This window comes from Sebastes umbrosus, chromosome 10 (assembly GCF_015220745.1).
Source record: "Sebastes umbrosus isolate fSebUmb1 chromosome 10, fSebUmb1.pri, whole genome shotgun sequence".
NCBI lineage: Eukaryota > Metazoa > Chordata > Actinopteri > Perciformes > Sebastidae > Sebastes > Sebastes umbrosus.
The window spans coordinates 7699943-7718611 of NC_051278.1; the positions used below are offsets into that span (position 1 = coordinate 7699943).

Genomic DNA, 18669 nt, shown 5'->3' on the forward strand with positions numbered 1-18669 from the left:
TTGCCATGTTATGATTTGAGCATATTTTTTATGCTAAATGCAGTACCTGTGAGGGTTTCTGGACAATATTTGTCATTGTTTTGTGTTGTTATTTGATTTACAATAATAAATATGTACATACATTACACATAAAGCAGCACACTCCCATGTTGATAAGAGTATTAAATACTTGACAAATCTCCCTTTAAGGTACATTTTGAACAGATAAGAAAATATGCAATTAATTTGCGATTAATCATGATTTAATATTTTAATCGATTGACAGCTCTAATGAGAACACTTAGCACCTCCAAGTGGTTTACCCATATATATATATATGTTTATTAGAGTCTTCCCACGGCCTTCAGGAGCTACTGCTACTAGGGTAATGTGTTAGGGCAACAGGACTGAGTGAAAACCTGGCGTCTAAAATGTGTATTTTAACTAACATATTATGAATTTGCGATGAGAAAATGTATTTGTGTGTCTACATTGGAAATAGAGTCACACAATTATAAAAAAAAAAGATTTGTTAAGGATTCTAATAGTTATATTTCATGATGAAGTGTTCCTATTTTTTCAGTGAGGTAGTTTTTCTTAAGGTTTTACGTGGTGTATTTTCAAATTACAATGAGGACAGTGTGCAGGACACTTTGCTTGATAATATATTGTATTATACATATACTTTTCATGCATGTTTATGTATGAAATGACTTGGGGAGAGAAAAGGCACAGATTCAGACGATGGCCCACTCATGTCTATCCTCCACTACTGTGATCAACATGTGAACTTCACCGTGTGAACACAAGATGGCCCCATTGGTACAGATATGTCTCCAGCAGGACCCTCTCAGTGAGAGAGCCCTCTGTAGCCAAACTGAATCTCCCTCAGGTCACAGAAAAGACAGACTGCTCATTGAACCAACACTTTGAACCCAGTAATCTGTCCAGAAACCACACAAACCTCAAGCAGTGAGGTGCTCCTGATACCCGATCCTCCGTCTCTGCCGCCGCTGCAGCCGGGAGCCGGCCCCGGGCCTCAAGAGCCTGAAGGAAACAAGCCTCACATCCAGTGAAAAGAGAAGCTGTCCGCTCCATTCAGCTCCAGTGAACTTGGCCAAAGAAAACAGCGGTCGATTCTTCACATCTCCTCATGTTACGGTGATGGTCTTGTTAAGTGCTGGGGGTAAATTACAGGTTAGCCATTGTGTGAAAGGGAATGAGTCACAGGATGGTGGATTTCCATGTGTGACAGGTGCCTGCAGTGGTTACTCTTGTGTTTGTTTAGGCTAGATGGAGCAGCACTCTGAGCTGATACTGAGGAAATTCCCACTGAAGGCTCATAGAGGTGAGGGTTAACAAAGTGGTGACCAAAGTAGGGGTTGAGGGACTAAGGGGTCCCGGACAGTGACCCTCCTGAATGAAACTTTCTCATTTTACAGCTAGTAAAGCCAGCAGTACACTACAAGATGTTTCTGAAAACATTTGAGGCGAGAAATAGTATATTACAGTAACAGAATATTGATTTATATTTGATCAGCGCTGCCTAGTTTGACCGTTTGATCGGAGTTTGCGAGTGATTGACAGCTGCTCAGAGACGGCAAGGCTCCAGCTCGGCTCTGATTGGTTGTTTTCCTCCGGTCTGTGAAATCTTGCAGATGCCATTAGGAGCACCGAAGGACATCAGAGGACACAGAGACACATGATTTTTTTTCAGGTTACCTGTCTCATGCACTACTATCAGGATATAGTGACCGTTTTATAAAATATGTTGCTTTTTTTATCGTATTTGCTCCAACTTGCCAACTTCAGCTTTAATATCTCTTTTAATCTGTTCACAAACAGAAATGTAATAACCACAGTTTGTGGTTTTGTAGGTAGTTAACGTGTTGGAACTATTTCTTGATGAACAACATACGTACGTACTGACAACCCCAAAATATCATGCCTCCGGACACGGCTGTCGCCGGCATAATAAAAATACCTGTAGCCACTTTGATTTATTTGTGCCTGTAAAAAGTTGCAGCATAAAACCTGATCAGAAACTGGCACATCATTATGTGTATTTCATATTTTAGGCTTATGGCTGGCACTCAACTAAAATGAAGGAGGTCAAAGGTTAGATAGTGTGCACGACAATCTTCTAGTGACCATAATAGATTTAACACAGTGCTTGGAAAAGAGAGGAACTAAAGAGCGGCAGATGCAGCTGCTTTTAAAACAGACTTGTTTGAAGTGTCTGGATGAACAGAGTGTTTCACAGGGCCGACGCTCGACAGCAGCTTTGTGCTTCATGATGTAGCAGCACCTTCTGAAATGGATGATGTCACCCAAGAAGACACAGGTATCAGGGATGAGAGGCAGAAGCTTTTTTTCCCCTCCTACAGTCGTCTAAGCTCCCAAACCCTGAGTGACACTACAGAGGAGGAACGACATGTACAGACAAGAAAACACATCGCTCACTACCGGGCCCGTTTATCCACTGGACCCAAACATCTACTATAGAGAGAACATATTCATTTTAAAGCTTATGATTATAACAATTTCCAAAAATTATTATGTTTTACAAAAAAAACGACAGCTCCCATAAAATTTACTGGCGTGGCAGCGTGGGTACTTTCGTCATCATAACTTAGTTTCATGCATATCCACGATATAACAGATTTCCAACTATCTGTATATCAAATTAGCCAGAAATTCACAGACTGACCATACACGGTCCAGACATATACTCCGTTTTGACCGAGTGTTGTTTAGTGTTGATGCCAAAACATAAAGTGACGCCAGACCACGGATGTATAACAGGTTGTGTCCTGTGCTTTTGCCCTGCATGTTAGTAATTAGTCCACAACTACATTAAATTCTGTTGATGTCATGCTACTAGCACTACTAGCTACTGGCCGATAGCCGGCTGTTTGGAAACAGGGACGTTAATACATCCACCACGGTACAGGCTTATAGCATACAGCCCATGGGTGTATTATAAGATAATAAAAGTGATAAATTACAGCCAATATATCCATTATTACAGCCGCATACAGCAGGAAGCTGGCAGAACCGGATATGTCATATGAGCGTGCAGGGTGGTGCAGTCCTGTGGGTCTGATGCACGTTCGTTATGCCGAGGAAAATAACTCTGCATCAGCTATTTTACAACTTTTAGGACATAACGATTTAAATGAGGGATATTTAAGTGTTTGTACTGGGAAGTTAATTTAACTAAAAAAAAAAGTGATCCTCTGATTTACAGATGTCTCTTTATACATTCATGGCTAAGGACTCATTGGTGTCTTCAGTCCAAATTCGCGAAAGCGCTACCGCAGCGCCATCTAGAGGATGTTGTCAAAAAAGCACCGGAGTTTCGCCTCTTTACTTCTATACTCTTTGCCTCAATCGTAGTATTAATGGAACCGCGTGCGTGCGCTCGGCACAAGTCCGTAGCTGTCCGCGGACATGAAGTGCGGAGAGTATGTCCGAGGCTTTAGGTGCAAAGTAGAGAGGTAATGAAGGGAGGGAGATCCTGGGCCGGATCTAAAACAGAGACATTGCAATTACAGTCTTAACCACTAGGCCAACATTCACAGCTGTATTTTTAACATTCTTTACGGTATCAGATGTTACGAACCATTCAGTGACTGCAGTACGGTCCTGGCCATACCACTACCGTTACTGCTGCCGTCACTACTAATGCTGTTTCTATAAGCTTTATTAGTCAGTGGACAGTAATCATTGTTTTTCCTTAAATTACTAGGAACTATACTGATTATGTTTAACAAAATCGTCCACCCAGAAAATATGTTGTGTGGCGTGTTGTTGTGGAGACCGCCCCCCGTCTCCGCCCTCTATGATTAATTCAAGTGTCCAGAGTCCCCGGGGGTCACATCTCCTGCATGGGTGTGCAATGTCTGTACGCACCCTGGCCACTCCTCTTATGTGGCCCTGGCATATTAGCTAATGGATGACATATGATCTAATATATGCCATTAATGGCCAGCAGGGACGGTCACTGCCCAGACTCAAAGTGGACACCCTGGGACAAGTGAGGCTGCAAGAGCAACACACAAACTCACACGCAGCCTTCTCAGAGTTTTACTGAATGTCTCTAACACACCTTCAATGTGAATGCATTAACTTAAAGGGTCTTGTTTATCACAACTTCAATCTTATTTTCAGAGTTTTGTCCATCATTTCTATCAGCTATGATACCATTTTACTCTCTGAGATCTGGGAACATGGTAAAATCGCTACAAGTCGACAGGATGGAAACAAACCAAAGAGTTTATCCAGATTATTTAAACCACTTACTGCTACTACTTGAAGGTCAAAGTGAAAGTGAAAGTTCTACTAAAATGTTGCTAATAGGGCTGTCAATCGATAAAAATATTTAATCGTGATCAATCGCAAAGTGTAGATACATTAAAATTATGACAATAGAATAGAAATAATTTAGATTTACTTTTGAACGGCACTTTGTAGGTGGACGTTTAACTAGCGTCCGGTAGTCGCTTTCAGTCCAAAATGGCGGAGGCGTAGCTCTGCTGCTGGGCGCTGACGTTGCAATGGAACGAAGAATTGACTTCTTAGCAATATACGTTCTTTGACAACGGTCGCAATGGCAACGGTACACATAAAAATAGCTGCCGCTCTGGCCATCCTGCTACATTGATTTGAACGGGAATGTCCGTTCTACTCCTATTCTACTTCTATGGTGTACACATACTTAACAACACTACTGTTATTACAGGAGATGCTGCTTCTGCTGCTACTTCAAATAAATCTACTCTATCTAAACTTCTAGTCCTGAGCAGTTTGATTCTTCATTCCTTTCCACTGACTCTTTTAACTGACCACCCACCCACACAAACTCCAGCTGTTCTACCAGGTGCACTGTATGTGTGGTTTGATAATCCAGATGTGCGATGATGTAGATTTGATCCTTGTCCATCAAGTGAATCCTCACATTGTACGGAGTGGATTTGGGGGGTCAAACACTCCAATCCCCTCCCGTGTGATCTCAGGTGCAGGGGTCAAATGTATGTAAACCCAAACAGTGTGTTTCCACAGTGATGAGATGGGTTTGTCAAGAGGCTAATGTGCCTTAATCCCTTCAAAAGCTCCGGGTGGATCCAGGCAGCCACTCCAAAGTGTTGGGGAGGAAAGGCCGAGCTTTGTTTTCCTCACGGGGACTTATTCACCGGCTCAACAGACAGTTTGCACACATGATTTTTATGTGTTGAGCATTTGTGCTCACAGTGCCTCGAGCTAACGGATTAGCCCTTTCCCGGCAGGCACCAGCATGCTTCTCATGTCCAACGAATGACTTCTGTCCAGCTCACTTTCAGTGTTTTGGTTTATCTTCACAGGGTGTTTTTCTCTGTCCAGAGAAGTCAGGAGACAACGACTGTATCACGGTTACCTGAATGCAGGTACAGTAAACACACTGAGTGTCACGGCTTACTGGGACACTTGAATAGAACAGAGCCATTTAACCCAGGAGACCGCTGCTTGTGTGTGAAACCAGAAGTCAACTTGATTTATTTGACACATAACTTCCTTATTTATGTAACGCCACTTACGTTATTTTTAACTAAAACCACGATCTTTTCCTAAACCTAACTAAGTTGTTTTGTTGCCTAAACCTAACCAAGTTGTTTCCTGTAAAGATGCAAGTTTATTCTGAAAAGACAGTATGAATGTAATGAGTGCAAATTGACACGTGTTGCTGGACATTCTCAGGAGAACGCATGAAAAATGAGGAATAACTTTTCTTAATATATCATGAGAACAACTGTATGAGGATATGTTGCACTGTGACTAGGGCTGTCAATCGATTAAAATACTTAATTGCGATTAAGATGTGCATGATTGTCCATAGTTAATCGCGATTAATCGCAAATTAATCACACATTTTTCATCTGTTCAAAATGCACCTTAAAGGGAGATTTGTCAAGTATTTAATACTCTTATCAACATGGGAGTAGACAGATATGCTGCTTTATGCGAATCTATATATGTATATATTATTGGAAATCAATTAACAACTCAAAACAATGACAAATATTGTCCAGAAACCCTCACAGGTACTGCATTTTGCCCAAATTTGACCCCTTTGAAAATGGCCATGCCAGTTTTTCCTCGCTAAGATTTAGCGTCAGTTTGGAGGGTTATTTAGCCTCCTTCACGACAAGCTTGATATGAAATGGTTGGTACCAATGGATTCCTTAGGTTTTCTAGTTTCATACGATACCAGTATCTTCACTTTAGCTTTATTGCAAGTTGTGTTAAAGCGTTAAAGAAATTAGTGGCGTTAAAACAAATTTGCGTTAACACGTTATTATTGCGTTTACTTTGACAGCCCTAACCGTGACATGTAGAAGTGTTCAGTTCTTCCAAAACCAAAAGCAGCGCACAAAATTATGGAAGCTTAACTCATGGTAAATACGTTGCTGGATCAGAATAATTAAGCAGTTCCTTCCAAAATGTTTACTGTGAAAATAGACAGCTTTATTGAAAAGATTCACTTGAACGTGTGTGTGTGTGTGTGTGTGTGTGTATGTGTGTATGTGTATCATCTGATGCAGATGGGTGTCTGTCTAAAGTCCAGTGAGTGCAGGGAGGTGGCCAGGGCTGCATACAGGTGAGAGCTGTTGAACCTCAGGCAGTACACCGGGCTGCTCACTGGGCGTGAACTCAGCTGGAAGTACTGCACAAAAAACAAAAAATCACATTACAACAGCATTAAATTTATTTATTAACATCTGGCATTCACTTCATAAAACGCTGTTTTAAACTGGTCTTTAAATCAAGTGAGGTACTGTACCTAACTGACACATATACTGTACATACCTGCAGGCATTCATTCTGCCGTTTGTCCCAGAGTCGTACGACACCGTAGTACGAGGAGCCGCTGGCTATCATGTGATTTCCGTCTGTCTGGATGCAGTACAGAGCGCTGTCATGAGGCTCCTCCCACTCCATCACACACTTCCTGTTGGGAACGATGGGAGAGTTAACACAAGTGTTGAGATGAAGCACCACATCATGTCTGATTCTCAAATGTTTTCAGAGATATGTAGAAGTGCTTCGTCGAAGGCAACTAGACTCTGACACATTGACAGCTGTTGTTGGGCTGCAGTTTGCCATGTTATGATTTGAGCATATTTTTTTTATGCTGAATGCAGTACCTGTGAGGGTTTCTGGACAATAATTATCATTATTTTGTGTTAATTGATTTTCCAATAATAAATATATACATACATTTGCATAAAGCAAGCATATTTGCCCACTCCCATGTTGATAAGAGTATTAAATACTTGACAAATCTCCCTTTAAGGTACATTTTGAACATATGAAAAATGTGTGATTTATTTGCAATTAATTGTGATTAACTATGGACAATCATGTGATTAAATAATCATGATTAAATATTCTAATTGATTGACAGCTCTAGTTTAAATGGATTAGTTTAATCAGGGAAATTCCTCAACCTAAAAAATAAAATAAATTCAAGAGGAGACACTACAGGTGAATAGGGAAAACATTTTAAAGAATAGATAACAACATACCCGATTTACCCAATAATAGGTAAATTGTGTAGGTGTTTCAAGGAACCTTCATATTAATTTATATACATAGCAGTACCTTTTTAAGGAATTATGGAAAAATATTAAAGCGTCATGATTCCAACACATAACAAAGGAACAAATGACCCAAACAAATCGGGGTCACTAGGGAAAAAAGCGTAACATTCTTCCAGCTGAAATCACTGAAACAATCAGGTACAGGTGAGATCACATCTCTGTGTGGATGTTGTGGAGGTTTTGGAGACAACGCTGAAACTCTCTCTTGTTTACAGGAAAACTCTGCACTGTAGTTAACAAGGAGGTGAACATGTGTGTATGTGTGTGTGTGTGTGATTGTGTGTGTGAGTGTGTGTGTGTTTGCGTGTGTGTGTGTGTGTGTGTGTGTGTGTGTGTGTGTGCTGCAGGAGGCTGAGTGAGCAGCAGAGCGGGTTGGTGGTGGTGGCTGTGGTTAAGAGAGGGGAAGTATTTTGGGGATAAGTATTTTCTGCCAATAGACATCGATCCTCCATTAGTGCAGCCTCATCAATAAGTGATGGAGAGACACCAGGGGCAGACAATGGGGCAGCAGACACGTCTGGAGACACACACACACACACACACACACACACACACACACAGAGAATACATACAAATGCACACTCTAATTCGAGGAAACGCGGAGGTCACCCATTGTCATTGCATTGTGAAGGTGAAACACACACAACTCAAACTGTGTGATCAGAAAGGTCTAGCAACTAGAGCTGGGCGATAGGTGATTATCTGATTTATATATTACAATATGGCAACTGTAAAAAAATAAATAAACAAACTCATGTTCAAAGCAATAAAGCCTGTTCTTCCTCTGTATCGAACCTCGAATAATCGATTAGTTGTGAACTATTAAATTCATTTGATAATTGATTAATCGGTTTGAGTAATATTTTAAGACGAAAAAGTCTAAACTCTGATTCCAGCTTCTTAAATGTGAATATTTCCTGGTTTCTTTACTCCTCTATGACTATAAACTGAATATCTGTGAGTTGTGGACAAAACAAGACATTTGAAGACGTCGTCTTGGGATTTGGGAAACACTGATCGACATTTTTTTTTTAACATTTTCTGACGTTTTATAGACCAAACAACTAATCGATTAATCGAAAAAATATACATAATATTCGTTAGTTGTAGCCCTAGTTATGATTTGTGACAATGCAACTTTATTTAACTATGTAACACTATATCTGATATTCATCACCAAATACCCATCATGCTTTTTTTAATACACAGTTATGGTTGAACGATATGGTTTATAACGTGAGAAAATCTAAATGTCTAAAGGTGCAGTGTATAAAGTGCCATCTAGCGGTGAGGTTGCAGATTGCAACCAACTGAAACTTTGAAAACGTGAATGTCCCTATCAAGAGCCAGTGTTTGGTTTGTCCATTCTGGGCTACTGTAGAAACATGGCTGACTCCATGAAGAGGACTCGCTCCTTATGTAGATATAAATGGCTCATTTAAGGTAACAAAAACACAACGATTCTTATTTTCAGGTGATTACACACTAAAGAAAACATACTTATTAATATTATATTCCATTTCTGCCAATAGATCCCCCTAAATGCTGCACACTTCCAGTAACTGTCAGATACAGTATATGTTTTTTTTAGCTTGTCAGTAATTATTCATACTACGGACTGATAGAGGATTTTATCCAACTATTATTCAACTGTTCATGTAGAGGAGAAGACGACAGCTGGAGTTCACAATCAAACTGCTCATTCATTAGATCTATTAAGCACCACGGGAACTTTCACAATCTGCATTTGTTTTTTTGTCTGTCCCTGCATTTCTTTTTGGTGGTGAGCCCCGACTTCCAGACAACCTGAACCTCCTGGATGACCCTGGGAGCCTTTTGAGGCCAGTTAGGTTTGGGCGTATGAATTATTGATATCTAAAGAGGGACCCCCCTCTGCCAACCTTCACCCCAACCCAACCCCTTTCAAAGTCCCCAGAGCGATCTGCCAATCAGATCTGATTTGTCTTACTTGACTGATCCCCCCGAAATACAACCTGAAACCCCTCTAACCTCCTGCTGTCCAAAAGAAATGCTGCCCTCCCCAATCATGTTAGGGACCCTGCCGGCATCTATACTGAAGTGAGGGCTGCTGCATTAATATGGACACCGCAGAGGGCCGCAGGTTAGCTCCCTGTGCTCACACTGCTGGAAATAAAACAGCAGGCTTGGAATGATTTTTACACCATGAATGTTTTTCCTGAAGCTTTTCCATCCTGACAAGAGGACAATACTGACTGAGGGAACTACGGAGGTTTTCACATTTAGTGATAGCAGATATTTGCGTGAAGTGACCAAACTATGTGTGCAGGAATATACTGTAATATCAGCCAGCTGACTGGCTCACAAGATTTATGGTGTGCAAAGCGGCGAATAGATGCCAATTTGCGCCGGGCAACGTATTCGAAACTCTGTGTATAAATGTATATTTATAAACCAAAGACTGTCTATGCTATAAAAAACATCGCTGCCGTATTTATGCCTAGATGACGTTATGTTGAGTGTTGATGGAGCAGCTGTATAGCCTGGCACTGATCAATCAGAACTCCATTCAGAAAATAAGCAATTTAGAAGTTGTTTGATTGTCGTCTTGCAAACAGAATTGACATGACATGAATACAGACTTTTTACAAATCGGCATCATTATGTTGTTATTTCGGCATCATTTTGATCCGTTTACAACAACGTTGCTGCTGTATTTATGCCTAAATGAGGTTATGTTGAGTGTTGACGGAGCAGCTACAATGTTAGCACAGCCTGGCACTGATCGATCCGAACTCCATTCAGAAAACAAGCATTTTAAAAGTTGTTTACTTTTAATAAATCTGCATTATTACCTAGTTATTTCATTATTCTTTTGATCGGTTTATTGCAATTAAATCAAAGCACCATCTGTTTATCTTGGGTTCATACCGCAGTAGCGACGTGTGGCTTGCTAGATACTAAAATGATGTTATGAATCCAGACGTGACGGCGTTTGGTTTTCCGACATATCTGGGACATATTAAGTTTGGATATTCTGAATTAGACCTTGAGCATTTTCCAATTAAGACATGTGGGATATGCCGATATTATTCTGGTTTTAGGAGCATTCTTTGGACATGTATACGGCACATTCAGAATATGCGTCTCAAGGGTTTTTTACAGCAGTTTGTGACACTGCCTCACGGCCTCTTTCCTGTTTACAGCCAGCTCTGTGTGTTGTTCACAAACCAACTAGCTGACAGTTTGCAGAGGTGTCAAGCATGTTGTGGTAAATGTCTGAAGTAATGTACAGTCGATGCTCTGTAGGTGTCACTATTCAACAAACAGATCCTACATGGTCTCAAGGAGCACTGACTGTTGCACTAACTGGTGGCGTACCGTGGGTTGAGTCGGAGGTCCCACAGTCGAATGAAGGTGTCATAGCCGCAGGTGAAGAGCTGGAACGGAGACTCAAACACCATGTCCAACACACCAGCCCCGCGACGAAACTCTAAGCCCAGACTGTAAACACACTCCGACCTGGTGGAGGATAGAGGGATAGAGGAAGATGAAAGAGAGCAGAAATAAACATGTGAAATTTGTGTTTAATAGGGCTGTCAAACGATGAAAATATTTATACAGTCATAAAATAATACAAAAAGAAAAACAAATTCAGAAACCAGACCAAAACTTAACCGTCCTACAAGAGTACACTACAAGATGTTTCTGAAAACATTTGAGGTGAGAAATAGGCATTACAGTAACAGAATATTGATTCTTATTTGATCAGTGCTGCCTAGTTTGATCGTTTGATCGGAGTTCGCCAGTGATTGACAGCCTCCTCCGTTGAATGAACAGCCAATAGGAACACTCTCTCTCTGAAATGACCTGTGATTGGCAAAAGTCTAGGTTCTAGTAGATTTTTTAAAGCCTGAAAACAGAGCCATGAGGAGATGCAGAAGTCCAGTTTTCTTTCAGATGGTTATAACTTAATTTTTGCCCAATGATGCCAAAAATATTCTGCCTACTGGCGCTTTAAAAGGTAAAATGTGTTTACTTGGAATCAACACTTACAGAGTGTTGCCCGAGTGCCACTGAGCCCCGGATTAGTGAGTGTGGGACTGGGGATATGTACAAGTGATAAATAAAGTTTGTGTGTCAGGGTTGATGTGGTGTGACCTGTGTGTGTGTGTGTGTGTGTGTGTGTGTGTGTGTGTGTGTGTGTGTGTGCGAGTCAAGCTCCATGCAGCACCATGCTCTTGTGATCACAGCTCTGTCCCGCCTGCTCCTCGCCTCTTGATTATTGGAGAATAACTTGCACTCAGCAGGGCGGATTATTGCAGAATAACTGTCTCTTTGTTGCCATTTAATACCCTCCATGACCGTGACTGTGTGCGACTCTCGCACGTTTGATACCTGCTCCGTAGCAACCATTTAAAGGAGGCCGCTGGCCTTGGCGACCGAGTAGCCCTGTGCTGCGACTCGTGCCCCCCTCCCTCGCCCTGGAGCTCAATCCGCAGGCTCGGGCTGGTAATCCCCCAGCCTAACCCCAGGGGGCCTTCTTATTGGACCAGGGCTTTCCCCACAGGGCACCTTATTGGGTGAGAGCTTTCTCATTGCCCAGGTCTCATGACTAAGCCCGGGCCAATGGGGAGTCTGTGATGAGGCTGAGTTTGTGTCTGTGTGGGGTAGTGACCCCTCATTTTCCCCTTACCACTAAAACCAAGGAGCTTAGCACATGCCACACAAAAAGAAACTCATTCAAGCCAAAGGGATACGAGCCTGTTCATTCATAACTAAATAATGATGTCTCCACCGCAGCACGACCACTCCAACTAAAAAGAGATCATCAATTCATAACCCTACCTTCTGAAATCCTTCAAACAAGATGATTACAATCTTCTGAAAAACACACACCTAAATGTGAAGGAAAAATAAAAGCTAGGTTTCCATAAAAATGGACCTGACATCTGCGCAGGGATCTTAAAGCCAGTAATAGCACCATGCGATGAGCTGGTGCACGGCGCAAAACAGCAGGGATTCTCAAATTGGTAGGTCACTGGCTTTTATGGGGCCGCGTGTGATTACAGGATGGAGGCATAAGCATGTAATCTGTCAAAATGACTGTATCTGTTAGTGAGCAGCGGCGCGATGTTCTGATCTGACCATCCTTTCTATTGCTCGTCTGGGTCCACGTAATGTTGAATACCTGGGTCTGGCCTCCAGCGTGCCTGACTGGAAGGTGTCACATGGCAGGCGCTAAAACATAGCTGACTGGCTGAGTCATCCCCAGCGTGTCCTCAAAGGGTTAGTGATGTACTCGGCAGAACTGTAAGATTGGCCTGTGTCACTGTTAAAGTCATCAAACCCAAATCAGTGGAAATGTACTAATGTCATACTGCATGTAGATTATGTTATAAGAAAGACATTGACAATGTACAGACTGACTATGGTCACCGTAGTCTGGCAATAGAGAGGCGAAGTCCCGCCCCTTCCGGTGGACCCCAGGGGACCTTATTTCTGAAAAAATATGAACGGTAGTCAACGGCGAGATATAAATATATTTTTTTATCCCGTTTGAATTGCGCCATGAATCACACATCTGATGTTTGTCAATTTGAAACGTAATTTTGCAAGTCAAGAGAGTCACAATGTCATACTAGCTTGTAGAAGGAGGTTAAATAACGGCGAGGAAACATTTTCAAAGTGGTCCCTTGACCTCTGACCTCAAGATATGTGAATGAAAATGGGTTCTATGGGTACCCACGAGTCTCCCCTTTACAGACATGCCCACTTTATGATAATCACATGCAGTTTGAGGAAAGTCACAGTCAAGTCAGCACACTGACACACTGACAGCTGTTGTTGCCTGTTGGGCTGCAGTTTGTTATGATTTCAGCATATTGTTTAATGTTAAATGCAGTACCTGTGAGGGTTTCTGGACAATATTTGTCATTGTTTTGTGTTGTTAATTGATTTCCAATAATAAATACATACATATATTTGCATAAAGCAGCAGATTTGCCCACTCCCATGTTGATAAGAGTATTAAATACTTGACAAATATCCCTTTAAGGTACATTTTGCACAGAAAAAAATGTGTGATTAATTTGCGATTAACCACGATTAACTATGGACAATCACGCAATCAATCACAATTCAATATTTCAATCGATTGACAGCCCTACTAGAAATAAATTGCAAATGATAGATTTACAATGTAATCATAACAGAAACACCAGATGGCCAGAACTACAAAGAATAGGACCCAGGTTGTAACGTAATGAGAATGATCCTTTAAGCCTCATGTCAAACCCTAAAATGACGAATATTCAAATGGAAATCACGGGTTGCATGAGAACGAAGCAGTTCGAGCTGCAGTGCGGCCGCTACTTTGTGAGATGGGTAGACTGGTGGCCCTGGGGGGGCACCGACTTAGTGATTGTTATGAAGGGGCTGCTGGCTGTGTGACATACAGGGTCTAAGTCCTGATTTAAGCCTGTCTGGTCTCACTGCAGGAGTCAGGTTGGCTTTAGGGGCCACACACACACACACACACACAAATTGTGAAAGGAATCATTAATGAATTGACAATGTTAAGGAAAAAATAGGAGAAGCTAAAGGCATTATCCTTTAGTGTGGGGACAGCTAAAGAAAAGCAATGTGTGTGTGTGTTTCTGTGACAGAAGTGGTTGGAGGCTGAGCTCTAAACAGGAGCCTGGGGACGCACTGGGAAACAGGCCCTCTTGTCAAAAGCCATCAGACAGGTAGAGAAAAGAAGCCCTGCTGAGGTTTTTACTTGCTAAAACAAACAGAGGGGAGCCACGCAAGCCTGCTGCACATCCACCCAATTTACCTCTGAGCTCGCTGCAGCAGGAATGTGAGCTTTCCTGGCAGAGACAGCGGAGAGGAGGGGGGCGCCATCAACAATGACCACCTTCAAAATGTCACATACATGCGTGCATCGCAAAGACAATACCGCTGCAATTTGTATAACAGATTGCCACCCCGACGCAGACATTTCACTCCGCTCCCTTTCAGTGTCAGGAATGTGAGGAATCCTAGCCTGGCCATTTGATTGTAAAAAAAAAAAAAAGGAGGGCTCCCTTTCTGAAGGAACAGAGGGGACTCTTGGGAGTCGGGAGTGATGGTCAGGGTCCTTTCTCTTTGATGCTTTCTATCCCCCCCCACCTCCCCTCCGCGTTTAACCATGAGCGAAGACGGTGTGAAAAGTCGGGGTGCTGCTCCAATGGCGCTACTTCTGTGGGATCTCCCGTCTATATGGCTGATCATAAGACCTCTTTGTGCCGCAGAGATGAAAAAAAGACACAGAATTAATTGTAACGGAGGGAAAAAGAGAAAGTGTTAAATTAAAATCAAAGCCACAAGAGCTCAATGGGAGCCTTTTTCAACCTGCATTAAGCCCATCGGTGCCAACCACAAGAGAAATGTCGGTGCAAGTGTAGAATAATCACGGAAAGCAGAAACTATTACTGGACGTTTTGAGCGAAATATCTGGTAATCAGGCCTTTATAAGATGCTTATTAACATGTATTCATGAGGTAACACTTTATAGTAACCATCATTAATAAATGTTAAATTTATAGTTATTAAACTTTAGTTTATAGTTATTTTACCTTTAACAAATAATTAAATTATAATTAATAATGTTTACTAATTATTAGTAATGATATAATATCATTAGTTTGTATAATTTTAAATAATTACTTTATAAATTATATATTGAATCATAGCTGATAAGAGACATAACAATTACATTCTGATGACATTAGTGAACTATTAATAGTTTATTGTTGCACACATTATAACATTTGATATACTATATTAAGTTTTTGAACACTACTGTGATTGTGATCTAAAGTATTATCTAAAAAAAAAAGATCTTATTTCTACATGAAAAGAAAAAACTTTAAAAATGTACTGGTAAACCTGACTAAAGTTGTTCTTCTAGCTGTTCATTTATAACAGCTTATTAAGACATTCAAGTTAACAGTGTCTCTTCTGTTTAGAGACCCTCTCAATCGTTTATTGTTCAGCATGTTTAACTTCTGCTTTTAACAGCATGTGAAAAATAACATGTTTTCTTTGATCTGATTTGGTTCAAAGGAAGAGTTATGAGTAAAACAGTGAGGACCTGACAGTCAGACAGTGCCGCCACTGTTTTCCACCGAGACAGGAAGTGGCTGGAATCCTTGCTGGAAGCTTGCGGTCTGTTTTCTGTGATCTGGCTGCGGCAGCAGCTGTTTTGCTGGCCGTTGTTTGGTGCTGCAGGTGTAACAGTGTTTTGGCTCAGATGAGTGTTGAATCAAAGGGACTTGCAGTTGTGCTAATGCACAGGGTAAAGGCTGATGCTGGCGGGCGTGTGGGGGCAGACGGTGGTGTGTCGTGGCACGGGAAGAGAAGGATATGTCTGCAGGTATTACTGGAATTGACGGTGAGCCAGTTTGTCTACAAGTTATTATTCCTCACAACTGACACATTAACATTCATTTCAAAGCAAAGGATATTAGCATGTCTCTTCAGAATTTTCTTTATAACAAATTCTTAACAATAAAAGAATATTTTGAAACAATTTCCAGTTTGAGAAAACATTTAGAACTAGAATTACCACCTCGCGGTTGTACGCCTCCGCAAACAGTCAACCATGTCTGTCCAAAATGTCATCACTTCATCGTTTTATCCTGTTAGACATTTGTGTGAAATTGTCATAATTAGTAAATATTCTTGAGATATGGCCAAAAACGTGTTTTGTGAGGTCACAGTGACCTTGACCTTTGACCACCAAAATCTAATCAGTTCATCCTGGAGTTCAAAGGCCCTGACACACCAAGTCGACGGTCGGTTGTCGGACAGTTTGGGGCCGTCGGTGAGCATCCGTCGTCTGAATTTTTTCGGTTTTGAATCGTCGGTGAGAGAAATCACTCTGATTGGCGGTTCAGCTTACACGAATCAGTGCACGAGAAGAGAAACGGACGTGAGGAAAGCAAGCCAACGGGTAAAGTCAAAAGGAAAAACACAGAAGGCTCTTCTTATTTTTCGTCTCCATCTCATCTGATCATTCCAATACACGGATATTTTAACAACGACATGGCCATCTGTAATGAAGCTAAGTGGTGAGTGAGAGTCGGCGAACGGCGCTTAATTTCAGGTATGTATCATAACAACGGCTTGTATATTCGCCATCCTCGGTCTTCCGGTTTCCTTTTTTGAATGACGAATACAGACTACCGCCACCTGCTGGTGTGGAGAGTTATTTCATGTCACGCAGGCGCAGAACGTACGCGGTAGTTGGCGGTCTGCTGTAGTCTTTGCGTTGTCTTTGAGTGCAACTTTTTGGCCGAGACAAAGGCGACGTGAGGCGACTCAACCGGCGGCCTTCGTCGCTGCTAGTTCTTTGATGTTGGGTTGGTGTGTCTGGGTCCTTAGAGAGATAACAGCTAAACACTACTGACTGTAGAATGGAAACCAGTTCGACAAAGGTGATAAAGGGTCCACTGATTCTCCAAATTCAGTACATTATGCAATCCCTTGAGCTAAACATTCATCATGTTTGGATGTGACAGCAGTGTAAGTGCTTCGATGTATACGATAAGAGAACAATGCACCCTGATCACCCCCACACAGCCTGGTACAGTATGCTGCTCTCAACTGTTTACCGAGAGCCAAACGTCTTCTCTGGTGAGTCAGATATTTAGATAATATTTGTTTAACTCATCTTCAGGTATTAGCCGATAAAGTAATAATAGCTTGGGATATTTTTCACTATGGTTTCTGAAGATTTTGTGAACATCAGTTTCTCACAACAGTAAGAAATCTCTTGGACACATGCATTGTGTAGGTCTGCTCCACCTTGTAACTACGTCAATTTCCCTCACCACCACCTGCAACCTCCAGCATAACCTGCCCACCCATCCCTTCCTTCCCTCTCCCTGTGTCTCCCGTCTTCTCCCCTCCTCAGATTTCCAGACCATTTGGGGAGCAGGAAGCAGCTTTTTGTGTTGTGTCGTGTCGGCCTGTTTTAATTGGCCCAGGTAAAGCTGGGAATTACAGCGGCCTTGGAGGGGATGTATCAGGTTTAAGCCCCGCTTTTCAGAGACAGGAATTTTCAGAGGCCCCTCATTTTGAACTGCTCCGTGCTCAAGAATAGTGAGTCCCATGGCGTTTTGAAACCTGTGCTTCAGGGGCCACGCTGTTGCAGCGTCCATGCACTGATGCAGTTATATTGTGCATGGAAGAGTCACATCAACAGAAGCCATGTGGGAACATTAATCTGGTAAATTAGGTATACAACTTCGCCATAACCACAGTGTGTTTAACCCACAATGCACTAGACTCAGTAGAACAGGGGTCAACAATCTAAACTAAATGAATGCACATGCATCTATACTGTAGAAAGACACACATGTGTGCAAAAGGATTTACTAACAGGAGTTGATAATGATCATGAGCGCTCACTTCCACCCTACTGAGACAAGGTTCGGTTGAAATGACACGAGAGAGGAGGAAGAGGAGGCGGAAGAGCAGGGTTTGTCTACACAGAAGCCAGCAAGGTGAGGCAGCGAGAGCAAGAGCATATGTTTGGTTTTAACTTTGGTAGGGAAATGTTTTGACGGACGCCTAATATGCACAGTTGTTGTGTACAAGCATGAAGAGCCTGACTGCAAAAATGTTCGTTCCATTGTTTGGGAGGTTGCGCTGCTGCCGCGCCTGCCGTTGCTAAGCAACCAAAACCTGCTTACTGTGATGACGATGACACTGACTAAAATAAACAGTGTCAAAACAAAGATAAATGGATTTCCAGCACCGTAAATCCCTCACTCTAGCTTTACACTCAATTTCTCCGTGTCAAGTTTGGCTCACCTTTCAACCGGATGTTTTGACGTTCTAGGACGGAAAGGGTAAAGCAAGTAAAATAGTCCATGGGACAGATGGTAAAGCTCTGGGAAGTCCTGCACTAAAATTAATAACTTCTCCTCCATATATTTACCGCAGACTTATATTTACGGAAGAAAGAAAAGATATCTGTCGGCTGCGATTGGTTGTTACTCATCACATGACATATAGGCAT

General features: G+C 41.9%; 1 protein-coding gene across 1 annotated transcript in view; it reads right to left on the reverse strand.

The window, feature by feature from the left end:
- Positions 1-6461: 6461 nt before the first annotated feature.
- The window catches only part of fbxw4 (F-box and WD repeat domain containing 4), a 38635-nt gene continuing 26427 nt past the window's right edge, over positions 6462-18669 (reverse strand). Inside the window, exons 7-9 of the mRNA XM_037783040.1 lie at positions 10980-11120; positions 6826-6967; positions 6462-6682 (exon numbers count right to left, since the gene is read on the reverse strand). Coding sequence (XP_037638968.1) covers positions 6548-6682; positions 6826-6967; positions 10980-11120 — 418 coding nt within the window. The 3' untranslated portion in view covers positions 6462-6547. The remainder of the gene's footprint in view (positions 6683-6825; positions 6968-10979; positions 11121-18669) is intronic.